We start from the raw sequence: 26,810 nt of genomic DNA, 5'->3' as shown, positions 1-26,810 counted from the left end.
AAACTACTTCAGGGGAGAAAGAAAGACTAACACGATCATCTTATCAGCACTGCACAGCCAGCCACCAAACAGCGCTGTGCAAGCAAAACCTGCAGATCTCATTTCCTTCAAGGATGTGCATCAATATGTTCCAACTACGCAGCTTTTATTCTATATGCACATATGCTCCAGGACCAATATTTTGAACTTTCTAGATACGTGTCTCACCTGTGAACTTGTTTCACTAGCTTTATTAAAAAATTCATAGCCATCCTTAGCCCATTTCCTACTGATGTTGAATCTGTCTTTCAGCTAATATTGGACACTAACAATGAGTTTAAACAAGTCATTTTAATATACTATACGTGGTATAAAAGTCAAATTGTTATCCAGTCTAGATGCATTGGATGCCTCATTGGAAAACGTGTGTGTGACAAATCAACCCTGATACTTTCAGTTGTTGGGTTGGCAGCAGTCATTTAGAGCCTCCGCAGGATTCTCAGCTCTTCCTAAGGCTCAAGTCACTGTTTGTTACTAATACTGACAGAGAGGTACTTTCTGATGCATCTTCTTTCTTGAGATTCAGGAATGACTCTCTTGTTATCTGCAGGATTTCTCTCAGTCCTTTGTTTTCTTGCTGTAACCAATGAAAGACTGCTTTAAGTAATATGGCCAAACAGGAAAAAAATACTGGAAAAAGTGGAAAAAAGGAAAATTAGTACACTATTTTATGTTCCTAAAGGAAATAATTTGGGGAAAGCTGTAACTCTAGACACAGGCGATCTTAAACAGACACATTTTTTATGCAAATGTTCTCCCATAAAAGCAAGAATTTTTATTTGCTGTAAAGGAATCAAATTTTCAGCACACAGGAAAATAGGAATGACTTGTCACTGTTACACATGAAACAAAAATGTACCAAAATTGTTTTTACATACTCCCTCTTTAGCAGACTATATTAAATCACAAAGGATCCCAGGGAGGCTCCAAATACAAAAAGTTTCTTTTGTGATCCCCAATTTAAAGCAATAATGAATAAGTGCTCCCAGGACCTTCTGTTATTTCTCATTGAAAAATTTAATGAAGAAATTGAAAAACTAAAAAATTAAAGAGGCAGAAACAAAACTTAAGTCTTCTACTAGAATTTTTGATGAGAAAATGGGAGAATTAGGCCTCCATTAAACAATGAGACACCAAAATCCAAGAGCATGAAGTTTGTGAGAGACTTTAAGGACTATTCATTAAGTAGGGTCTACAAATGGAACACCAGCTCAAATGTGACTAAACATGCGGCTTAGGCAGACTCCACATATTCTACCTCTGAAGAAGAGACAGACGACAGGGAAGATTCAGACTGGACATCAGGAGAAGGATGGAATAAGAGATCATATTTACCAAGATCATCTAAGAACAAATAGCAGATTTGCTCTTTTTTTTTTTGGAGGAATGGCCATACAAGAAGCAGAAACATTTTAAATTTATCAAACGTTTGGGGCTCTTTTTGTATATTAATGTAAAGGAATCAAAAGCAGCCTGACAGTATGCATTGCTTCCTCTTTGCTGAATGAAGTTTCCATAAGTTTGCCTGACAGGCTAGCAACAATACTTGCCTTTATTCCCACAACAGGCCACGGACAGCAAATTGCACCCCATCTGCCAAAGGACTAAGCATTAGCAACAGCATCACAACTTGTGCCACTGCATTTAAAACTAGTCGACACAATTGGTGAACTAAACTTTAGTTTCACGTTGCATACTGCTTCTTATACAACTGGCTTTCGGATCTATTGTAGTAATCAGATTCTTAAATTCATGATGCAAATATACCACACTTTAAAATTCCCTTCACTGATGGTGCCTAATTTTCCCATGCAAAAGGAATCCCAAAGCATTCAGAATTTGTTTTGATGTCCATTATGCTTTTTTGCAATTTTAAACAATCATTACTTTGCACAATTTCAATGTGACTTATTACTTACTTCTAGTTGGAAAATTCGTTCTTGTTCTTTGCAGCCCTGTTGGTCATCAATTTCAATCGCTTTCCGCATCACTGCTGCCATTTCTGTAATTTGATCCACATGGACTTGTAGCTCCTATGCCAAAAAAGGAGGAACGCTTCTTGTACTTGTATACAATTATGACAATAATCAATTAGAATTTAAGAAAACACACACATTTATTTATTTTTGTTGCTTTATATTCTGCTCTCCCTGCAAGTGGGCTCAGGGCAGATTTCAACACATAAAATTACATAGTTAGCTAATACATATATAAATTAGAACAGTTAAAGTAAGAACTAAAACAGACAATTGTCAGCCAAGAATACACTGAGTCGGAGACTGCAGCTGCAAAGTAACAGGAACTTCTAAAGAACTGGATCCATACTGAGAAGACTGTGGCCGGGAGACCAACTTAATGGGTTGCCCGTCACCTCAACTGGAGACCTGGTGGAACAGCTCCATTTTGTAGGCCCTACAGAATGGTAAAAGGTCCAGCAAGGTGCTGATCTCAAGGGGAAGCATGTTCTACCAGGCCAGACCCAGGGCAGAAAATGCCCTGGCCTTGGTAAGGCTAATCGGACATCATTCAGGCTGGGGACAACCAGCAGGTGTTGATTGGCTGAGCGTAAAGCTCTTTGCAGCACATACAGGGAGAGGCAGTCCCTCAGATATGTTGGTCCCAAGCTGTGCAAGGCTTTGAATGTCAATACCAACACCTTGAAATGGATCTGGTACTCAACTGGTAGCCAGTGCAGCTGGCGAAGTGCAGGCAATGCAGTCAGCAAACGTGGTGCTGCATTCTGCACCAACTGGAGTTTCCAAATCAGTCCCAAGGGCAAGCCCACACAGAGCAAAGTTACAGCAGTCAAGCCTGGAAGTGGCCACTGTAGCTAGGTCCTAGGGGGACAGATAGGGTACCAGCTGCCTGATCTGCTAGAGAAAAAGGAAATTTGCACAGCTTTCCTATGTAATTTGGAAAACGTATGTAACACTGATTTCCTCCAATAATGATTCGAGACTTAATAACTTAGCTCCAATAACTTGTTGCTCTAGTGTTCACTGAGGCTGTTTTTATGGGCACACATTTGATCAACTTCTCCAGGAAAAAGGGGTCGGTGGTCCAACACTAGGGGGCTGGATCCTACAAGTCATAAACAGAAGGTCCTTGTGGGTATTTCCTATTGTTTTTCTTCAGTAGCTCATGCTGGAGAATGGGAGAACCCTATGAATACTGATCACCCCCACCTTCTTCCTGCACCACCAGTAAAGGGAAGTTGAGGGAATACTGCTCCCTCTTTAGTGAAGCTCTCCATACCCCTGTAGAATCCTTCCCATGAACTCCGCCCCCCCCGCTCCCTCCAGCCGCAGCTTTCCAGGAATTGCTTGGGCAAGCTGGATCAGTGACAAGATACAGTTTGAGTGAAGCAGCCAGAAAACTCTGCTTTTCTTCCCACCACACAGTCGTGCCCTGTTTTGGGAATCAATCCAATCTCATCCAGCAGTAAACACAGAAGATACAAACTCAGTCTTCAGGAAATAATCACAGTGCTTTAAAAAACTAGAGAAAGAAATCTGTTAATTTGTTTCAGCCTCTTGGGATATCAGTGCTCAAGGAAAACTCCGTTCTTTGGACAGAAAGGATGAAGTTCTGTTCTTATAGATATTGACATGTTTATGACACACTTCAACTTAGTTCTATCAAAAGTGCAACACGAGCCAACATACTGTAAACATTCAAGCCTCTTAAGAACATAAGAACGTAAGAGAAGCCATGTTAGATCAGGCCAATGGCCCATCCAGTCCAACACTCGGTGTCACACAGTGGCCAAAAAAATTTATATATATACACACTGTGGCTAATAGCCACTGATGGACCTCTGCTCCATATTTTTCATATTTTTTTTGGACCTCTGCTCCATCTTCTTTTAACCACAGCCTTGCTGTTATGAAGTAACACCCCGCAACACCTAACATCGTATGCCTGAATTTATGCATCTTTGAAATTTATCAGCAGCAGCATGATGTAAAAGACTGCATCTATGTTTAACTGCTGCATATTAACTAGCCTATTTATTAATCTGTTTCACATGTAATTTCCCAACCAAAACTGCCTTTCCACAGTACTTTGGGGACTTAGTTAACAGCAGGGCTTTTCTTGAGCAGGAATGCACAGGAACACAGTTCCGGCTGGCTTGACAGCAGGGTGTGTGGCCTAATATGCAAATGAGTTCCTGCTAGGCTTATTCTACAAAAAAAGCCCTGTGAAACAATGGTGACATCGGGGGGGGGGCTAATATGCAAATCAGTTCCTGATGGGCTTTTTCTACAAAAAAGCCCTGGTCAACTGAATTATTTCAGTATCGTGAGCTCTCAACAAACACTTTCATAGTACATAATAGTAGTTTTACAGCAATTAATTGCTTAGATAAAAGTTAACAAAATCAAATAAGTAAAATGCCCTTTAAAAAAAAACAGTACATACAAGACTGCAAATGAAAAGTGCCATCTTAGGAGAGCCATTCCTATATTCTCCCCCATAAAAGAGAATTCCAAGAGTTTGCTAACTACAGCACAATTTGGTGTAGTGATTAAGTGCGTAGACTCTTATCTGGGAGAACTGGGTTTGATTCCCCACTCCTCCACTTGCACCTGCTGGAATGGCCTTGGGTCAGCCATAGCTCTGGCAGAGGTTGTCCTTGAAAGGGCAGCTGCTGTGAGAGCCCTCTCAGCCCCACCCACCTCACAGGGTGTCTGTTGTGGGGGGAGAAGATATAGGAGATTGTGAACCACTCTGAGTCTCTGATTCAGAGAGAAGGGCGGGGTAAGAACATAAGAACATAAGAGAAGCCATGTTGGATCAGGCCAACGGCCCATCAAGTCCAACACTGTGTCACACAGTGGCAAAAAATTTTATATACACACATACACTGTGGCTAATAGCCACTGATGGACCTGTGCTCCATATTTTTATCTAAACCCCTCTTGAAGGTGGCTATACTTGTGGCCGCCACCACCTCCTGTGGCAGTGAATTCCACATGTTAATCACCCTTTGGGTGAAGAAGTACTTCCTTTTATCCGTTTTAACCTTTCTGCTCAGCAATTTCATCGAATGCCCACGAGTTCTTGTATTGTGAGAAAGGGAGAAAAGTACTTCTTTCTCTACTTTCTCCATCCCATGCATTATCTTGTAAACCTCTATCATGTCACCCCGCAGTCAACGTTTCTCCAAGCTAAAGAGTCCCAAGCGTTTCAACCTTTCTTCATAGGGAAAGTGCTCCAGCCCTTTAATCATTCTAGTTGCCCTTCTCTGGACTTTCTCCAATGCTATAATATCCTTTTTGAGGTGCGCAACCAGAACTGCACACAGTACTCCAAATGAGACCGCACCATTGATTTATACAGGGGCATTATGATACTGGCTGATTTGTTTTCAATTCCCTTCCTAATAATTCCCAGCATGGTGTTGGCCTTTTTTATTGCAGATGCACACTGTCTTGACATTTTCAGTGAGTTATCTACCACGACCCCAAGATCTCTCTCTTGGTCAGTCTCTGCCAGTTCACACCCCATCAACTTGTATTTGTAGCTGGGATTCTTGGCCCCAATGTGCATTACTTTGCACTTGGCCACATTGAACCGCATCTGCCATGTTGACGCCCACTCACCCAGCCTCAACAGATCCCTTTGGAGTTCCTCACAATCCTCTCTGGTTCTCACCACCCTGAACAATAGTGTCATCCGCAAACTTGGCCACTTCACTGCTCACTCCCAACTCTAAATCATTTATGAACAAGTTAAAGAGCATGGAACCCAGTACCGAACCCTGCGGCACCCCACTGCTTACCGTCCTCCACTGCGAAGACTGCCCATTTATACTCACTCTCTGCTTCCTATTACTAAGCCAGTTTTTGATCCACAAGAGGACCTGTCCTTTTACTCCATGACTCTCAAGTTTTCTAAGGAGCCTTTGATGAGGAACTTTATCAAAAGCTTTCTGGAAGTCAAGGTAAACAACATCTATCGGGTCTCCTTTGTCCACATGTTTGTTCACCCCCTCAAAGAAATGTAACAGGTTAGTGAGGCAAGATCTTCCCTTGCAGAACCCATGCTGAGTCTTCCTCAATAACCCATGTTCATCAATGTGCCTACTCATTCTGTCCTTGATAATGGTTTCTACCAACTTTCCTGGTATTGAAGTCAGACTGACTGGCCTGTAATTTCCCGGATCTCCTCTGGAACCTTTTTTAAAGATGGGGGTGACATTTGCTACCTTCCAGTCCTCAGGAACGGAGGCAGATTTCAATGAAAGATTACAGATTTTTGTTAGAAGGTATAAATCTGCAATTCTTCTTCAGCACAAGTTTGAGCATATTTTTTGCTTTAGAATGAATGGTTTGTATACAAATTTGAATGATTGCTCAATCCTCTATAATTTATGGATTAAATCCAAACTGGAATTGTATTTAAATTATTCTTCTGTGCATAAAAGAGCACATTTGGATTGAACCTTGTTGACCAAAGATACTTTTTAACTGACTGAAAGCACCACCACTCGCTGGACTTTTTAATTTAGACATATGGAATGATGTCAACTCAAATAATTAAACACAATTCTGAAATAAGAGGCTGGTGAAAAGCAGTACGTTAAGAGACTCTCTTCTCCCCCTTCTTCCGGTCATTCCTACTTCCTTGTCTATCACGCCTTCAGTGCCAATGTGCAGAGCAGCAGCAGTGGGGATTTAGAAATGATACCTAACGTGTAGCTCCGGCCTCCAAACCAACTAAAACTGGAAAGAATGTTGCAGCATCCAATACAATCAGAAATCTCAACAACACACTCTAAGTGCAACAGGTTTATGGGATTTTTAAAGGCTTACTACCTTTGAGTGCTGCTCCTTTAACTTCATTATAATACCTGGATCATCTTTTTTGCCGGCCGTGAGCAGTCTAAACATCTGCTCTCTGTATTTGCTCATTATTAGCTCCAGTGCAGACTGATGTTCTTCAAGAGATGTGCGTAATTCTGTAAAAATAAAAAGTAAATGAAAATACGTGCATAGTGAACAGTAAGCTCAGTCTCAATATAAGAGAAGGTTCACCTTTAAGAATAGCAGCTACAATAAAACCATCCATCTAATTACAGTTACACAGCATGGGAAGCTGGCATTCTTGAACATGTCAAATCAACCCAAATTTTGGCTACCACAATAAAAATAAGCATGCAAAAATGACTCTTTTAGTCCCCCTTATAACTATACTAAAGGAAACATTTTAATGGAACTTAAAATCTGCATTTACCTTTACTTAGAAAAAACCAATTTATTGGCAACAACAATACACTGCTCAACCAGTTAATCACTATCAGTTCCTAAACACTCTTATGGGGATGCAAGTTCTACTGAATCTAAGCAAACTTACATCTGACTACGTCAAAAGAATACTCTTTTTAGAAAACAAGAGTCCAATGGCACTGTAAAGACTAGCTTCTTTGGAATACTTAATACTAAGTTCCCAAAAGTTTAGGTTATGTTAAATTTTTCTTATAAAATTTTTCAAAATAACATAAAACACAATAAAGACATATAATGCTGAATACTCCAACTACAGAAAGAAAAAGCAGGCATTAAAGACTTTTTCTTAACCTTCTATTTAAAAAACCCCAAAAAACTAACACTCAATAAATTTATCTGAACATTGCCTGTTATTTCTCTGCCCAACAGGTAACTTAGTTAAGACAGCACTCCACTTGCTAAAGAACCATTCATCTCTGAGAGAGGTTCGAACTTTTTTTTGTTTTGTTGCTATTGCAGTAAGTAGTCTCGATAACAAAATGAATTACCACTTTCTAAAAGGGTTATATTTTTGAACATGCACAAAAAATGTTTAAAACTCCCCACAGAGGAATCACACTGTCAACACTGAACCTGCATATTTCTATTAGTACAGGCTAATCTATGCAGTGGGATACCACTGAAACATTTTCTTTAAAACTCAAAGATCAGTTTAGATACCTTTATTTTCTTGTTGCAGTTCCCTGATCTGCCTGTTTTCCTGCTGGATACTCAAAACCAATGAAGAGCGAGGCCTGTGTCTTGCTACCTCATTCAATTCTTGAATTTCTTCCTGGTACTAAAATCAATTTTAAAACACAAAAAAAAGGCATCCAGATGTCAGATCTTTGTTATTAATTACTAAACTGATCAGAACTACTGGCTGTGATCTAAAAAACGATGCAGCTAATTCTGCACGCTCAAAAGTACTTCGGGCTTCTGTTTCTCAAAGAACAGTCCTTCCGCATGTCTGTGTTTCAACCTGAGATGATTTTCAAAAGCAGAGGAACATGATTTGGGTTTCCAATTTATTCATTTTTTTTAGTTCAAAACCCCACTAGGCACATCTTAGCTGTTGGGCATACATGGCCTCTAGAAGAGGGAACAATTTACAAAACTGGATGTAGATAGCAAATAGCCCCTCCTTCTCTGACAGCAAGGGTGAATTGAGTAGCACCCCCCCCCCAAGTTTTTGCCTGGTCAGAATTAACTAAACAGAAAGTTAAATCTTTCCTGTGACCTCAGTCTTATCGAAATTTTCATTTCAGTTTCTCCCCAATCAACTTGGCCATGGCATCCAGGCACTGATGAAGATATTGGATTTGGAAGATGATATTGGATTTATATCCCGCCCTCCACTCCAAAGAGTCTCAGAGCAGCTCACAATCTCCTTTCCCTTCCTCCCCCACAACAGACACCCTGTGAGGTGGGTGGGGCTGAAGAGGGCTCTCACAGCAGCTGCCCTTTCAAGGACAACCTCTGCCAGAGCTATGGCTGACCCAAGGCCATTCCAGCAGCTGTAAGTGGAGGAGCGGGGAATCAAACCCGGTTCTCCAGATAAGTGTCCGCACACTTAACCACTACACCAAACTGGCTCTCCACAGTTGATCAGGCTAAACTCCAGTTGATCTCTCACTGGCATACTGTAGATGCTGAAGAGCATTAGCAATAAAACAGAACCTCAAGCAGCTCCTCAAAATAGGTCCCAGGAAATGATTCATTTTCCTCCGTGCACAGAAAAGAGTGGAGAGAACAGTATCTGAAATTTCCGCTATACACTTCAAATGATTAACTAATACTGTATGACTGAAAGCAACAAGGGAGATGGTTTGCACCTTATGAAGGTCGGAAAAAGGGTGTTTAGTAACAGCCATGCTAACCTAATAAGGAGGGCTTTAAACTAAATTGTGTGCGGGAGCAAGACAATAATCGAAAGCCGCATATGAATCCAGTAACTGGGGATAAGAGCACTAAAACTCTGCAGAGTGGCACACACACTAGGTAACATTAGCTTGCAGGTATGTACAGAAACTAAACCGTCAGGATCCATAAAACATGGATTTCGATGTCTCTACACTAATGCACAGAGTATGCAAAACAAACAGGAGGAACTGGAAGTCCTAATACAGCAAGGAGACTATGACTTAATAGGCCTTACTGAAACTTGAGTGGGATGACACCCACAATTGGAATATTAGGATTCAGGGGTACAACGTATTTAAAACGGACAGACAAATAAGAAAGGGTGGAGGCACAGCATTATCTGTGAAGAAGGTATGTACTTGTGAGGATATGAATCTGAGCATGGCAGCTCAGTTGAGAGTCTCTGGGTAAAAATAAAAGGAGTAAGAAATAACAGTGATATCATGGTGGGGGTCTGCTATAGACCACCAAGCCAGGCAGAGGACTTGGATGAGATACTCCTACAACAGATTGCAAAGTTCTCCAAGAGAAGGGACACAGTGATCATGGGAGATTTCAACTACCCAGAAATCTGTTGGAAGTCCAACTCTGCTAAAAAGGAAAGGTCAAATAAATTCTTGACTTGCTGACAACTTCCTTTTCCAGAAAGTGGAGAAAGAAACAAGGGGATCTGCTATTTTGGACTTGATTCTCACGAACAAGGAATAACTGGTTGATGAGGTAGAAATTGGGGGCACCCTAGACAGTAGTGGCAATGTGATTTTGGAATTTACAGTCTTAGCAAAGGGAAAGGCTGTACGTTATCAGATGTATAGGTTGGACTTCAAAAAAGGCAAACTTTGACAAACTTAGAACTATGCTAGGCAAAATCCCATGTTCAGAAATACTTAAGAAGTAGGGCATTCATGAGGGGTGGGAGTTTCTTAAAAATGAAATATTGAAAGCACAACCACAGAGGATTCCTATGAGAAGAAAAAATGGGAGGAGCCTAAAGAAGCCAAGGTGGCTCCATAAACAGCTCTCTAAAGACTTGAGAAATAAAAACGACTCCTTTAGGAAATGGAAGGAGGGACTTATGACCAAGGACGAATATAAACGAATAACCGACGCTTGCAAAGAAAGAGTTAGAAAAGCTAAAGCTCAGTATGAACTTAGGCTAGCCAAAGATGCTAAAATCAACAAAAAAGGGATTCTTTTCTTATGTTCAGAGTAAGAAAAAGAGCAAGGAAATGGTAGGCCCACTGCAAGGGCAGGAAAGTGAAATCGTAACAGGTGATGAAGAGAGGGCAGAACTGCTCAATTCCTACTTTCCTCAGTCTTCTCTTCTGAGGGAAAAAGTGTTCAACATAGCAAAAGCAGAACATATAATGAGAGAAGGGAGTTGCAACTTAACATCAGCATAGGGATAGTCCATAAACACCCGGTTTATTTAAATGAAACAAAGTCCTCAGGGCCAGGTGAACTGCATCCAAAGGTACTAAAAGAGCTTATGGATGTAATTTCTGAGCCTCTGGCTACTATTTTTTAGAATTCTTGGAGAACAGAAGTGCCAGAAGACTGGAGATGGGCAAATGTTCCCATCTTCAACCGGGGAAAAGGAGGATCTGGGTAATTACCGACCTATCAGCTTGATGTCAATACCTGGAAAAGTTTTAGAAGAAATCATCAAGCAGTCAGTCCTGGAACATTTAGAAAGGATGGCTGAGATTACTAATAGACAGAATGGGTTTCTCAAGAACAAGGCATGTCAGACTAACCTGATCTCTTCTTTTTTGAGCAAGTGACTACCTTGCTGGATCAGGGGAATGCTGTAAACATTGTTTATCTTGATTTCAGTAAGGCTTTTGATAAGGTTGACAAGTTGGTAAAATGTGGTTTGGTGGATCTATAACTGGCTGACAGATTGCACCCAAAGAGTGCTTGTGAATGGTTCCTCATTCTTTTGGAGAGGAGTGACAAGTGAAGTGCCTCAAGGATCTTCCTGGGGTCCATTTTGTTCAACATCTTTATAAATTATTTAGATGAAGGAATAGAGAGAATGCTTATTAAATTTGCAGATACTGGATTGGGAGTTGTTGCTAACACAGTAGAAGAAAGAAAAAAGGATGACCTTGACAGGCTGGAAAACTGGGCTGAAACCAATAAAATGAATTTTAGCAAGGAGAAATGTAAAGTTCTGCATTTAGGTAGGAAAAATCCAATGCATGGTTATAGGATGGGGGAGTCTTGTCTTAGCAGTAGTATGTATGAAAAGGATCTAGGGGTCTTAGTGGATTACACGCTGAACATGAGTCAACAGTGTGATTCCAATGGCTAAAAAGGCAAATGCAACAGAAGTATAGTGTCCAGATCACATGTCATGATGGTATCACTTTACTCTGCTCTGATAAGACCTCACCTGGAGTACTGTGTTCAGTTTTGGGCACTACATTTTAAGAAACATACAGACAAGCTGGAACAGGTCCAGATGAGGATGACAAAGATGGTGATGGGCCTGGAGACCAAGTCCTATGACAAAAGGTTGAAGGAGCTGGGCATGTTTAGCCTGGAGAGAAAGCATGAGAGGTGATATGATCGCAATCTTCAAGTATTTGAAAGGTTGTCATATAGAGGATGGTACATAATTGTTTTCTGTGGCCTCGGAACCAACGCTGCCTCCATCTGGTCAGCAAGTTAATTGTGTCGCAATTAACTTGCTGACCAGATGGAGGCAGCAGTGTCCTGCTTATGCAAGAATTTGTGAAAGAACTGAACATTGTGAATATTTTCTACACATATACGGCATGTTTTGCAAGACACTCCCTGGAGGAAGGACCTAGCGGTCCAAAATGGGCTTTACTCTGCTAGCAGTCCATTGGAGCTCTTTTCTGGACTGATGTTTTGGACTATTTGCACAATGGTGTATATATGTGCACGAATATGCACATGTGGTATGTAAAATCAATGAACACTGACAACCTCACTAGTGTGATTAAAGCTATCTGACTGTAATCAGTAAATTATTTAAAACTGTCTTAGGCTGCTCTGCTGTGGAACATATAGAGTTGGAGGCAGTTCCTATCTAGCCAAGGTCTTCCCATCTAGATATGGTTTTTCAGAAATTGTTTAAGCAGTGCCTTCAGGAGTCTGAAGAAAGCTATGTTGTACTAAAGCAGCGGTGGCCCAACTTTCTTAACACAAGAGCCACATAGAATAAATGTCAGATGTTTGAGAGCTGCAAGGAAGGAAGGAAGGAAAACATAGGGAAGGAGAGGTTGAGAGAGAGCAACTTTAACTTTAAATGCATTCTCCAAGCCACTGGCTTGGCTTGGAGAAGTGATTTAGAGAGACATGCTCTCTTCAAGCTGGCCAACGGGGGTGCTGTGAGCTTAAAGAGCAACACAATATGTGTGAAAGAGCCACACGTGGCTCCCAAGTTGCAGTTTGGCCACCTGTGTACTAAAGTGTGCTTTATATTATCCTGGGTAAATGCAGTCTCAGTTCACCCTATAAAGTGCTGTCGAGTTTCAAGGCAAGAGACAGAGATGGCTTGCCATAGCCTGCCTCTGTGCAGCAACCCTGGACTTCCAAAGTGGTCTCCCATTCAAGTACTAACCAGGCTCAACCCTGCATAGCTTCCAAGATCTGATGAGATCAGGCTAGTCAGGGCCTGCCATTTCCTCTAGCAAGATATGAGTCAGGTTGGGTCATGACCTAGGTTACAGTCAGGAAGAGCAACCCAAAAGAGGTGAAGCTTCTGCAACCTGTGAGTACTTCTAGTGCTTCTGCTATTTAATCCGCTGTTAAGCCTGTCTCAATGACTTTTGCAGCAAAAAGATTAGCAAATGCATTGCATTATACTACCACTGTCCCATGAATGTAGGAGACAGGGGACCTTAAGCCACCGAACACACACAGGTAGACAGGAAGCTGTGAAAACATTTATCTGGAAACAGATCTTACTGATTCAATTCAGCTTCTCTTTAAGCATAATTAAGAATTACAACTGCATGGTTATTTTTAACAAAGTAGATTATACTTTATAAAAATAAAAAATGTGTCAGAATAAGGACAAGGAAACTTATGTTACTTAGTTTTATTTATAGACACATTGGTACAAAAAGCCCAAGTTCTTTTCTCATTGTCATTTTCTAAATAGGAACAGAACAACCTGCTTCATTGCTTCCACTCGTTTGTTGAGAGCCGTTGTCTGTTCGATCAGGGCTTCTGCTGCACTGTCGTGCTCTCTCAGTTGCTCCACAAGTGCTTTGGCGTCTGCTAGGGCCTTCTCAATTGTGCAACTCATTTCTATAAACAAGACAACAACAAAAAATACAAGCTTCATTTTTTCACTCAATACGTCAAGTGACTTTTCCTGTACTCTGAAACATTCTGGCATAATTGTCTTCCTTCTCAATGCTAGGACAGCTTTAAAATGCCTGGACTCTCTTATTTAAGTATAATAATATACTTCTTGTACAACTCCGGTTCTGCTGTTGCTGGAGAAATCAATCTCCATGAAACTAACAGTCAGCGGTGGTGGCAGAGCAGACGAGAAGTTTACTATTTAGAAACCCAAATTCAGCACACTGAACAAGGAGACTTGAGTGCTGCTTCCTAGCATCATGTAGGAGTGCTGTTTATTTGATACAGGAGCCCCGTAGTCAAGCATATACGTGGCTGTGATCACAAAGTGATCACAACTAGCTGCTACCTCATGTGCAAACTAGTAGATAAATACACAACTAAGGTAACCCAGCAATACAGTGCTAAGCAAGAATCAGAGTCAAATTTCTCATACTCAAATCCACAGAATTCCTGTGATGGGACAGATTACTCCGAATGCTAACAAATGACAACATTTTTGTTACTGTTTTAATGATACTCTAAAAATTATATAAACATTCTATCTAAAATGGTTTCTCTGAAGCCACATTACAAAACTTAACATTTTGAAATTGCAGTAATAATCCAGTTAGCAATTAGAATACAAGTCATCTGCTTTTAAAGAATGAAGATTTAAGATATAAAACTTTCACTTCTACAGTTTTCTCTTTTTATTTAGTAACTTTTAGTTTCTCATCAATTGTTTCCTCTTCCATTTTGGCTTTTTCTCTCAGTCTTTTTTTTTTTTTAGCATTTTCAAGATGTTTAATTTGTCCCTCAAGTTTTTCTTCTTTCTTCTTGTTGCTTATGGTGTTTAGCCTTCAAGTGCTTTGTGTAGTGTGCATGAGCATGCCTGACTGACTGCAACAGATTCCTATAAATTACAACAGATTCAAGTCCTCCACAGTTCAATAAACCTGATGTTGAAAGACAACAGTTTCTTCATGCAAGTTCTCAATTAACATTGACATTAACTGAAAATCCACTTTCAACAGAAGCGTTACCATGAGACAGGATAAGGTACATTTTGACAACAGTCCACAGGTCTGAGAAACTTTTGTTGGACATCAAAATACCTCTGTAAAGCTTCCAACTTCATCATTGTGTTTTGCAACATATGCTTGAAATTGAGCCTTGAACTCATTGTGGGTGGCTGTGGTTAAAGTAGTATATTGTTGCTTTGATTTTTCCGCTACTGTATCATTGATCTGATTTACTTCAAGAACAGCCCCCATTCTGGTGAGTCCAAGATTTGGCTTGTATAAAATGATAGTAGGATCTAATGCTGATAGCACCATCTTGAACTTCAAAGGACTTCTCTCAATCAACTTTTCCACAACAGCTACTACCATGTTTCAACACCCTAGGCAAAACTCAGCCACTTGACAGTCATTCAATTTAGTTTTTTTCAACAGCTTCTCTACTGCAAAGCCAATGCTTCTGTCAAGCAAGTTCTCAGACGATTTCATGTCAATTGTTAACAACTGGGAACCAGAAGACATGTCTTGCAGCATTTCCAGTTTTATGAAATGACTCATTAGCTTCTTGATTAGCTTACAAAGTTCTTCATAAAAAAAACTGCCAGTGGTTTTTGGTTTTGAAACCTTTGTAGAAATGGCTCCTGATCTCCAGCAATCATTTTCATTCAAGTAATTTTGCACTTCATGAATAGATCTTTCATTGCAACTTTTATACAAATTGCAGGTTTACTGTGGGGGAATTTTGCTTCTTCCACATACTTCTTGATGTTGTCAAAAACAGTCATAGCTTTATTAAGGCACTTAACATTCTCAACCACCTAGTGGAGCAAAACTTCAGGGGAAATAGTGTGCTTCCAGTCAGCAGGTGGCGGCGGCTACAAGCATGACAGCTTCAAGAGATAAAAATATGGAGCAGAGGTCCATCAGTGGCTATTAGCCACAGTGTGTAAATATGTGTGTGTGTGTATATATATATAATTTTTTGGCCACTGTGTGACACAGAGTGTTGGACTGGATGGGCCATTGGCCTGATCCAGCATGGCTTCTCTTATGTTCGTATGATGCCCTCCTAGCTGGGGAATCTTTGAACAGATAATACATGTTGCACAAGATGGGATTCAGGTCCCATTTCACTGCTTCCAATCCTGTTTTTAGAAACCCATGTACAACATGAAGGCTACAAGTTCCAAAGTCAATCAATTTTTTCCTTCTTTCCAGTCCAGGTTGGTTTTAATTTCTTCTTTTAGTTTTCTCAGAAAAAAAGGTGATTTACATTTGGCCCATCCATAGGATACTTGCAGGGCTTTTTTTGGTAGCAAAAGCCCAGCAGGAACTCATTTGCATATCAGGCCACACCCCCTATTGTTTCACCTCCTGTTTTGTTTGGTAGAAAAGGCCTGGCAGGAGCTGATTTGCATATTAAGCCACACCTCCTGATACCCAGCCAGCCAGAACTGCGTTCCTGCTCAAAAAAAGCCCTGGATACTTGTAATAATTTTGCAACTGATAAAGAAGGCATGCCTTCTTGAAACTTCTGAAGGTCTTTAGCAGTCTAAAGAAAAACACTGGTTAGATACAGTGTAGAAACTTTATGACAGTAATCATCCCAAAAATGAACCACTAAATCCATCTGTCCCTTTTGAACCACCTTATTCAAAGCTTCATCAGAACAGATTACTAATTTGGCATTGCTTCAGCTGTTTCAGTAAAAGATCAGAGAAATACGGTGCCAAACCAAAAGCGACAACATACATTGCTTTTGTTTTTCCAAGATGAAACTGTTGAGCTATCTGAGAACATTTGCTTGGAATAACTCACTGATGTTGTACAAGAGTTAAATGACATCTTCTTCATCACCAGTTGCAAAGAACCACAGCCACTCTGCTGTCTTGACACAGTCCTTGAAATCCAGCCACTGCATATTAAAAACTGTCGTCGTCGTAGAAGCCGTCTTCAAAATGCGGCTTCATAGACAGCCACACACAGAACCACCTGCCTGACACCAAGAAGGTAGCAGATTTGTTTCTGGCAAGTAGGAACTTTCCAAAGCTGGGAAGTTGAGCAGATCAGCAGCAAGAAAGGAGGTGGAGTTTCTGCAATCTAGAGAAGTATCCAAGTAAACAGTGTTCTCTGGCCAATCACAGAGCAGTGGTATTTTTTTGAAACTGCTCTGTGTAGGGCCAGAGAACCTTTTTAAGGAGTCTGCCTGGCTGGACTCCATTCCATTGCTGCTGTGTTGGTGTGAGAGAGAGATTGTGCTGTGCTGGCCCTTGGTCTCAGCTGCTGCTGCTCTCTCTCAGCCTTGCCTGACCTGCCTGGAGAACAGAAGACATCTAAGGTAAGACAGTCTTCGGGTTCTTGTTTTTATTTTAGTTAGGATAAAAGTAAAAGAAGTTTTTAAGACTCTGAGTCCCTTTACTTATCCAGATTTGGGTTGGTAGCTTATTTGAGGTTAGGCGGTTCTGCTGGGGGTGGGGGCCTGGGGTGGGGGGTTTGCCAATTTGCCTATATCTTACTTTAGTGAGAAGACTTTTAAAAGTGCAGTGTCCTTTTACTTTTCCTGATTTGGGTGGCTTGGATTTCTTGGGGTTAGGGTGAAGGTTTTTTTGGGGGAGGGGTTGGTTAAGTTCCTGTATTGTTAAAAGTCAAGATTTTTACTGTTTTAAAAGGGTTCTGTCTTTGATTTGTTGTTACTGTGTTATGCTGCTGTTGTTCCTTTTCTCTTCTGGTTCTTCGGGGGGTGGGGCTGTTTGGCCTAATTTTTATTGTTAAAAAGTTCAGTTTTTTAACAGTTGAGTTTGTTGGCCCTTTCTCAGTTGGATTTGTTTGGATCTGTTGTTGTTGGTTTTGCACCCTGTCCTGTTGTCCCTTTTCCTGGTTCTGGGGTTTGTTTGTTTGTTTGTTTTTGGGGGGCGTGTTGACTGATTTGGCCTGAGGTTTTTTATTGTTAAAAAGTTCAGTTTTCTAACAGATGAGTTTGTTGGCCTTTTCTCAGTTGGATTTGTTTGGATCTGTTGTTGTTGATTTTGCATCCTGTCCTGTTGTCCCTGTTCCTGGTTCTGGTTTTTTTTGGGTGTGTGTGTGTGTTAAAAGTTGTTTCTTTCTGTCACATTTTGGTTTTTCTTAATTACCTCTGGTTGGTTTGAGAGGGTTGGTGTGTGGGGTGGATCACTCATAGAGCTATTTTTGGAGTCTGAGGGTGTTTTCGGTTTGCCTAGAGCCACTAAATAGGCTGCCCCACTAATAAGGGTGTTTTTAGGGATTTTGTTTTTGAAATTTAAAAAAAAATAATCCAGTTTAGGGCTTTATCTTCTTTCAAAATTCAACTAGGCCAGATAGGGGCAATTTTAAAAGATTTTAGGCAGTCTCTCCTCCAGCTGATGTCGCTCAGCGTCAGCAGAATGATGTGGAGCTAGGTGTGGTCCACCGCCTCTCTTGTTTGAGAGTTGTGTTGAGGCAGGGCTGGAGAGCTGGCATCTGTAGATTGCGTGTTCTGTGGCAAGGAAGCTGGCATCTGGGTGAGAGACCCAGAACTAGCATGCTTGTTGTGCTTGGCCAGCTCTCCCCACGTTGTTTGGGGCAGGGCCGGAGAGCTGGCATCTGGGTTTGCTGCAGCCAGGTCTGCAGAGCAAACTTTGAGCAGATTGCGTTTTGTGTGGCAGTGACATTGGTGCTGGCAACTGGATTTATATCGGTTCCAGGCCAGCAGAGTACATAGAGTACATAGATGGATGTAGTGCATTTAGGTCCTATAGAGATTCTCTGGTGTGAAGTTAGGTTTGGCTTTGGGTGCCCCTGGAACTGGACCCCCCGGTCCAATTTTTTTTTTTGGCCTTGTGGGTTTTGTGCGGGACAGTGCCCTGAAGCTGCACAGCAGTTTGGGGGGCTTTCCTCAAAACCCCCTGCTCCACACAGCCACTTTTTCATGATAATTACAGTGGGGGAAGTGGCTCTAATAGGTTTTTTTTCTCACCATTGGGAACAGTGTTCCTTTTGGGGTGCCCACAGATGGGTTCAGTTTTTTCAGCCAGGGGGGTTGCATGTGGGAGAGTCCCCTGAAGCTGCCCTGCAGTTTTGGGGCCTCTCCCTCAACCCCACCCCCTGGCCAGAGCCACTTTTCCCAATGCAATTATAGTGGAGGAAGTGGCTAATTGGGTTTTCCCCAGCATTGGTGGCAATGGGCCTTTTGGGGAGCCCAAAGACAGGGATTCCCTGGCCCAATCGTTTTGGGACTTGGGAGTTTTGTAGGGGAGAGTCCCCTGTGTATTCCATGGAGTTTTGGGGGCTCTCCCTCAAACTGTCTGCCCCCAGTAGCCTCTGATTATGCCCTATGTTGTCATTGAGTTCAATGGCCCATAGGGTATAATGGTCGGATAGGGGCACCGTCTTTGGGTTCCCCTGGAATGGGAATCCCTGCCCCAACTTTTGGGGGACTTGGGGGGTTCATAGGGGATAGTCCCCTGCAGGTCTCCTGCAAATTTGGGGGCTCTCACTCAAACCCCCTTCCCTCCAGATGGCTTCCAATATACCCTATTTTGCCATTGATTTCAATGGCCCACAGGGTATAATGGGGCCATATATATTAAAATAGCTGTATCCCTCCAGTATTCCAAATATTTTGGCCCCCTATATTTCCGAATCCAATTAATTCCAAATTATTTTTTTTGTGCACCCCTAGTGCAGAGTAGAAAGTGCTAGTTGTCTGTGAAATCCAACAGTGGCAAAACTCATCTGCGACTCTGTGCTGGGTTTAGGCGGAGACAAAAGGTCATTCCATACACAAGCATGACCCAAAAACATGCTTATCTTTATATGTAAGTTAAATGCAGTACTAGCAGGTATGGATGAAAACTGTTTGATGTTTAAAGTCTGTATATTGCTAAACATTTAAACTAGCCTTGCTTTACAAATGCTACAGGCAGACTTTGAAAATCATGCAGGGACAGAGCTCAACAAACACATTAGGCTGGTTGCTGGGGGTGGAGCTGGGAAAGGGCATCATTACATTTTACTTGTATTCTGTTGCTTCTCTATTTCAGTTGGCATGAGAACCAATCATGCTCTTGCAGCAGCGGGTAAAAAATCCACTGCTTGAATATATTTTAATCACAATTTCCCTGACTTTAGACCAATTTTTCTTACTTTCCTGGCCAATTTCCATTTTCCTGACTTTCCAGAAAGTGGCAATAAAAGGTTGGGAAGCCCTGGGTTAGGGGTTCTGCCTCTCTCTAAGAGCAGCCAATGGGATTGCTTTTAAGGAGAGGCAGAACCTAACCCAGGTCTTCCCAACCTTTTTTTTAGCTTCTGGGCACATTTAGAATTCTGACACAGCATGATGAATACAGCAACAAAATGGCTGCGGCAAGAGCCAGCTGCAAAACAATTGCTACAGTAATACAATGCAGGGGTGGCCAACGGTAGCTCTCCAGATGTTTTTTTGCTTACAACTCCCATCAGCCCCAGCCACTGGCCATGCTGGCTGGGGCTGATGGGAGTTGTAGGCAAAAAACATCTGGAGAGCTACTGTTGGCCACCCCTGCAATATAGACTCAGCAATACAATATAGACCCTTGTGCTGTAGTGACAGTTACTGCCAAAGCAACATTTAAAAAATCTGCACATCCAATCAGAAGTCTTGCTTGGCAAAAGCCTTACCTGCCCCCACCTTCCTACAGGCACCATGGTGCCTAGACTTCTGACCTAATCTGTCAATCACAGGGATTTTACTGATTTAGGCATGGAATATTTGATTTTTCCTGGCTCAACATGTCACATGGCCACTACTGTGGACTGTAGTCTACAGAATACCGACGTTTGACTGCTTTATATTTAATATAATCTATTATTTTAATGTTTCATTGAATTTTTGATGATACTGTAATTTTGATTACATTTTAACGTAACTATTTAATGTAGCGCTATTAACGTTGGAAGCTGCCCTGAGCCGATTGCAGGAGGGATGGGGTATAAATTAACAGAAATAAATAAGATTGTGTTGAAAAAACAGCCATTAGGTTCAGCTGGGAGTCAATCTGGAAAAGGTCAAATTGTAACACCATACCAAACCTTGAATGGCATAACAGTTGCAAATAAAAACACACAGAATATAAAAATTTAAACATTGAAGATAAAATCAAAATGAAACCGAGCTTACAGATGCATCCATACACGGTCAGATTTAAATTTAAGGATGTCAGCCAAGAATTTTGCCACAGCCTCGCTAACCTCCCTCTCAGAAACACAGAAATCCAAATGCTTGGATAGGGGAACAGTTCAAAAACTGAACTGAAAAGAAACTTTGTAACCTCTACTATATTTACTCTGAAGATACATTAAAAAAAAATAAAAGTTAACTTCTTGTTTATTTAACTCCATGAGCTGGATATTTATGGTCGCAGGGAACAAAGCACACACATGAGCTATGATGTCTGCCTATATATAAATATATAACAGGATACGAATAAATGGTGGCAAGTGTGTGAATGAAACTGCAGTTGAGTCCCAGTCTGCCAACTCTGTGCAATCTCTGAATAAGGAACTGTTCAGTAATTGTCTCTGTCAGTGAGAGAGAAGACCTCATGGCTCTCTAGATTATTTTAAAAGAGGCAAGACAGAAGAAGAAGATATTGGATTTATATCCCGCCCATCACTCCGAAGAGTCTCAGAGCGGCTCACAATCTCCTTTCCCTTCCTCCCCCACAACAGTCACCCTGTGAGGTGGGTGGGGCTGGAGAGGCTCTCACAGTAGCTGCCCTTTCAAGGACAACCTCTGCCAGAGCTATGGCTGACCCAGGGCCATTCCAGCAGGTGCAAGTGGAGGAGTGGGGAATCAAACCCGGTTCTCCCAGATAAGAGTCCGCACACTTAACCACTACACCAAACTGGCTCTCCAGGTGGTGAACTGTGACTGACTGACTTACGTCTAACACTGAACCCGGTGGACAGAAGGTGTGGAGGGTGGTAGGTGAGTAAAACGGCCGAGACAATTCCCTCCACTGACTAACTAGATTTTTGTACTGTAAAGGATGCTGCTAAAAGTAGTCTTTGGATGTTGTTCTGCAATAAGAAACAGTCACTTCATGGAAGGTAAATGGATACATAAATTTTCTATCCAGTGATTTTATTCTAAGAAGAAATTTAACACTGCTTGTATTTGAAAGAAAGTTGCCCTTAGTTAAGTATTGCCTATATCAGATAATTTTATTACTACTTTGATGGTTGTACATAGTTATTATATTGTTATGTGATATTTTAGCTTGGTGTTGTGTTGTTGTTGTACTGTTATCGATGTGTTGTGTTGTTGTTGTTGATTGGCCTAGTGCCGTATTAAACTGACTGACTGACTATTCTAAGAAGCAAATTATATAGCACATTTTTAGTAGGCAGATGTCAAGTTCTGTGCAGCATTCATTAACTCCACCTTTCTGAGGTAAATCAAATTAGGCTTCATTTAATGATGAGTATATTCACAACAAGGACTGATCTTGCTAGAACTGACTTCCACAGGTCAGACTATACTTTTATACTTTGCCGTGACCGGAAATTACACAGACATTAAGGCGTGCAAGCCTCTGGCATGAAATTAGGAGGCGCCAATAATTCAAAGATAGACACTCTTCAACTCCGCCCCCTCACACTGTTCAGACAGTTTTCTCCAGAATCAAAAGTTAACAATCTCTAGCTAGACAGATGATGGATGATTTTCACTGCTCCTGAGAGGGAATGCTTGGTGCTAGCCAGGGCAGAAAAGATTACTTATAAGAGTGTTACAAAGCCAAAGCAAATGCGTGAAAATGCAGGTTACATGATCTCATGGCAAGACCCAGATCTTGACAGCAGATACCAATCTGTCATGCATCTGCATACATATATAAAAGAATGTATCATGCAAATCAATGCACATGTGCACTTACAATTACTTCTGGAAATTTAGATATGTTAGAATGTAAGCTACATAATCAAATGCTTCTTCATATGTTAAATGTATTTGATTCCCACATCTGGTACATAGCACATATAAACGGGCGCTTGGATGTGTAAAACAATAAAAGTAGTCATATGATGGGATGAACCAAAGCCCTTAAAAATGCCACTGCAAATCTAGTTACATAAACACCTGTTTTACAGTGGGCTACAAAGTTATACTGTCATCAACACTTGACCTGCAAAATACCAGAACTGTAAACACATACCAGTAATGCATTCACAGTGGCAATACATAGCTGCTTGAGAAGTACTGCTGGCCATTAAGCTCCAAAAAAATGAAAAGGCAACAATTTACTCCACAATTGCTTCGTAATGTATTTCCTGACAAAGCTATAACTAGTGCAGCTTACATCCACCAACCGACAACATGGATTCTTTAATCTAATTAAGTTATTAAATTCAAATCTGAGGAATATTTTCAAATCATGAAACAGGGCAACTCCAAGTTTAAAAAACAAAAGCATCCGCTAACAGCGCCATACATTCTTAAGAACTATTCCAGCAATACCAAATGCAGAGCACAGCTCTGCTTTCTTCCATCACTAGACATACAGAAAAAAAAACCCCTTCTGTTTTCAGCAACATTGCAATGTAGCCCAAATTTCCACGTGAAAGCAGTGGGAAAAATAAAACTGTGTACCAAGCATTCAAACAATACGGGTCATAAACTCCCTATACAGCAATTCCATGTGTTTTCTCCTGCATGACATCATAATGCAGACATTAAAAAGAAATGTAAATAACACTAATAGTTAAGTAAAAAATAACAGAAAAGAGACTGAAGAAATGACAATAAACAAGAGAAGGGGAAAGTGTTCCAAAGTCGACAAGTTGGAATGTTTCTGAGCAAATCTTAGGCCAGTTTTTAGTTATTACAAACAGGACATTAATGCTGAGCGATATCAATGTACAAAAAATTGTGCCAAAATAACTCTTTCCTCAACTGCAGGGGCAAGTAAAAGGTTATTGGTTCTTATAACTGCCAAAAACCTTTCGGAACTGCAGTCAGAATAAAAATCAAGCCTGAGGGAAAAAAAAACTGGCAGCATCTTAGGCAGCTCAGCTGAGAATTGCCACAGTGGCAGTGAACCTGAGTAGATTCAGAAAGTAGCTGTATTGGTCTGCATTAGAAAAGCTGGATTTGAGTCTCGTAGCACCTGAGACCAGTGTTCCCTCTAAGCTGAGTTAGTGTGAGCTAGCTCATAGTTTTTTAGCCTCCTGTCTTGGCTCAGGAAAAATGGCCCCAGAGCAAACTAATTTATACAGCAGCTCACAGCTTTAATGCCAGCACCTCAGGAAGTAGAATTTTTGCTCACAAAAAGCCACAGCTTAGAGGGAGTATTGGCCAAGACCAGCAAAATTTTAAGACTACAAGCTTGTATTTGACAGGAGCCTTGAATATAAAATCTTGTTGGTCTCTAAGGTGCTACCTGAATCTGAGCAGGGAGACAGTGTCAGGTCTGAGACACCTGATATCCATTTGTCTTCAAAGGAATAATGAGTAATAAGCAGGGCCGGCTCGCCCACTAGGCGGTTGCCTAGGGCGCCGGCAGGGCGGGGGTGCTGAATTTGGCCTTCCACCCTTTCCCTTAGGCAAATGCCTAGTTTGCCTACTCCTCAGCCTCCTTTTCCCTCCCTTCCCCACCCCAGGTCTATCTCAAAGCTCAGAAGGCCAGTGGAGCCTCGCTCCCGTGCGATCTAAAGGTGCCCCCCCACACCGATCAGCAGATCAGCGGGTAAAATAGCACAGCACTCACCTTCTGTGAGTGCCAGGGCAGGCCAGCAGCAGTGCCAAGGAACCGTGTCCTGAAAGGGCGTGGCTGCCGCTCCCACCTCCCCACTTCCTTCCCATCCAGGAAATGGGGAACAGCAGCGGTGCACTTTCAGGACACGGTTCCTTCACACTGCTGCTGGCCTTCCCCGGCACTCAGACAGTGAGCGCCATGCTGTTTTACCTGCCAATCAGCAGGGGGGTGCCTTTAGGTCGCCCCAGGGGCACAGCTCCACTGCCCTTCTGGGCTTTGAATAGACCTGGGGTAGGGAAGGGAGGGTGGAGGATGCACAGTGGGAAGGGGTGTAGAAGAAGATATTGGATTTATATCCTGCCCTCCACTCCGAAGAGTCTCAGAGCGGCTCACAATCTCCTTTCCCTTCCTCCCCCACAACAGACACCCTGTGAGGTGGGTGGGGCTGGAGAGGGTTCTCACAGCAGCTGCCCTTACAAGGACAACCTCTGCCAGAGCTATGGCTGACACAAGGCCATGCTAGCAGATGCAAGTGGAGGAGTGGGGAATCAAACCCGGTTCTCCCAGATAAGAGAGCTATGGCTGACCCACGGCCATTCCAGCAGGTGCAAGTGGAGGAGAGGGAAACAAACCTGGTTCTCCCAGATAAGAGAGGTATGGCTGACCCAAGGCCATTCCAGCAGGTGCAAGTGGAGGAGTGGGGAAACAAACCCGGTTCTTCCAAATAAGAGAGCTCTGGCTGACCCAAGGCCATTCCAGCAGCTGCAAGTGGAGGAGTGGGGAATCAAGCCCGGTTCTCCCAGATAAGAGAGCTCTGGCTGACCCAAAGCCGTTTCAGCAGGTGCAAGTGGAGGAGTGGGAAATCAAACCCGGTTCTACCAGATAAGAGAGCCCTGGCTGACCCAAGGCCATTCCAGCAGCTGCAAGTGGAGGAGTGGGGAATCAAACCCGGTTCTCCCAGATAAGAGAGCTCTGGCTGACCCAAGGCCATTCCAGCAGGTGCAAGTGGAAGAGTGGGGAATCAAACCCGGTTCTCCCAGATAAGAGTCCGCACACTTAGCCACTACACCAACTGTAGGTGGTGGGGTGCAGCGCCACGGGACGAGACGGGGGCACTGTGGAGAGGGGCAGTGGGCTGGCAGGCCGCCTAGGGCTCCCATCGCCCCCGGGGCCATTGCTCGTAACACTCCGCCTGTGCCGAGTTAGCACTGTGGAACGCTAGGTTCAGAAGACCCTAATGTCTTCAATGCACGGTCCCATATCTGGATTCGGATCCCTGCTGCGCCGTGGAAGTCTGCTGAGTGACCTCGGACCATGCACGAACTCTAAGCTTAGCCTGCCTCGCCACGCCGAGATGACCAGGGAAGCGAGCCTGGCTCCTCCGCGGCACCCCCAGCGCCGGATGCCGCTTCCAGCTCGCCGGGAGCCAATCAGAGCGCGGCAGCCCCTCACCCACCGATGGTCACCGTTCATTCCTCCCTCGTCAGGCGGCGATGCGGAGAGGCGCCCGCCCGGCTCCCGTCGCCCTCTCAATCGGCGGCGGCCCGAGGAGAAGGCGAAGGAAGCTCCGGCCCGCCGAGCAGCGCCATGAAGAGACGGCCAGGTAGGCGGGCAGCCGGGGGGGGCCGACGGGAAGAAGGCGCCGCCTCTGCGGGCGACAACCGCCTCGACGCTCCCCGGCTGGGAAAGGGACGGCGGTCTGAAGCTCGCGCTGCCGCCTATCGCGAGACTTGGCGAGCGGCCTCTGCTTAGGTATTTAAGCCTCGCGAGACTACCTTCCAAGGGCTGGAGGAGCGGCCTTCCGAAACATCGCGAGATTTCAATTTCCCGTTCCGTCCTTTCTTTGCTTCCAAGGAGGGCAGCGGCGCCACGCCCCCTTTTCTTGACTTCATGCAGTCGGGTTTTTTTTTTGCCGCGAGAGACTTCACTTGTTTCTCTCGCGGCGTCTTCCCGCCCGCTCTCGCGATACTTGCGGGAACAGTGCCCTGCGTGAGGCGATGGCTGGAAGCCCCGGATGAGAGAGCCGTTTCTGCAGCTCTCCCTCACGTAAAGGGTGGGTGAAGGGAGGCGAACGCCGTGGAGGGGAGCGGGAGAGAGGATCGCGCCGCTGCTTTGGGCTCTGCGCAGCTGGGCCCGGGAGTGTCGGCGAAAGAGCCGCAGGAGAGAAGCATCCCTGTTCTAAGCCCCGTGGAGGCCCCTTGCAAGCTGCTGTGCCTGGGCCGAGGGGAGCGCTCCTGCCGAACTCCTGAATTCCCTATGAAGGAAGGCTGAAGCGCTTGGGGCTCTTTAGCTTGGAGAAGCGTCGACTGCGGGGTGACATGATAGAGGTTTACAAGATAATGCATGGGATGGAGATAGTAGAGAAAGAAGTCCTTTTCTCCCTTTCTCACAATACAAGAACTGGTGGGCATTCGATGAAATTGCTGAGCAGACAGGTTAAAACAGATAAAAGGAAGTACTTCTTCACCCAAAGGGTGATTAACATGTGGAATTCACTGCCA

General features: G+C 43.0%; 2 protein-coding genes across 5 annotated transcripts in view; one reads left to right on the top strand and one right to left on the bottom strand.

Annotated features, from left to right (window-relative positions):
- Positions 1-311: 311 nt before the first annotated feature.
- FGFR1OP2 (FGFR1 oncogene partner 2) lies at positions 312-26,356 on the bottom strand. Of its 3 annotated transcripts, none has more exons than XM_060258127.1 (6): positions 26,085-26,356; positions 13,384-13,520; positions 7,992-8,109; positions 6,861-7,003; positions 1,959-2,072; positions 312-616 (listed from the first exon to the last, which is right to left on the bottom strand). In XM_060258127.1, the coding sequence occupies exons 2-6, from the start codon at positions 13,516-13,518 to the stop codon at positions 479-481; spliced, it is 648 nt and encodes a 215-aa protein (XP_060114110.1). In that variant the 5' UTR covers positions 13,519-13,520; positions 26,085-26,356; the 3' UTR covers positions 312-478. The 3 variants fall into 3 exon arrangements, with proteins under 3 accessions (XP_060114110.1, XP_060114109.1, XP_060114111.1); XM_060258126.1 differs by lacking the exon at positions 26,085-26,356 and adding an exon at positions 25,762-25,787; XM_060258128.1 differs by lacking the exon at positions 26,085-26,356 and adding an exon at positions 25,766-25,770.
- Positions 25,795-26,810, top strand: part of INTS13 (integrator complex subunit 13) — a 57,291-nt gene continuing 56,275 nt past the window's right edge. The window contains exon 1 of one of the 2 annotated variants that reach the window (XM_060258123.1): positions 25,795-25,912. In XM_060258123.1, the coding sequence (XP_060114106.1) occupies positions 25,803-25,912 (110 nt within the window). In that variant the 5' untranslated portion in view covers positions 25,795-25,802. Of the gene's footprint in view, positions 25,913-26,346; positions 26,363-26,810 lie in introns of those variants that run through there. The other variant, XM_060258124.1, reaches the window with a different exon arrangement.

Source organism: Heteronotia binoei, chromosome 17, assembly GCF_032191835.1.
Source record: "Heteronotia binoei isolate CCM8104 ecotype False Entrance Well chromosome 17, APGP_CSIRO_Hbin_v1, whole genome shotgun sequence".
Lineage (NCBI taxonomy): Eukaryota > Metazoa > Chordata > Lepidosauria > Squamata > Gekkonidae > Heteronotia > Heteronotia binoei.
The sequence above is the reverse complement of the archived record's forward strand: the minus strand, read 5'-3'. Positions and strand labels throughout refer to the sequence as shown.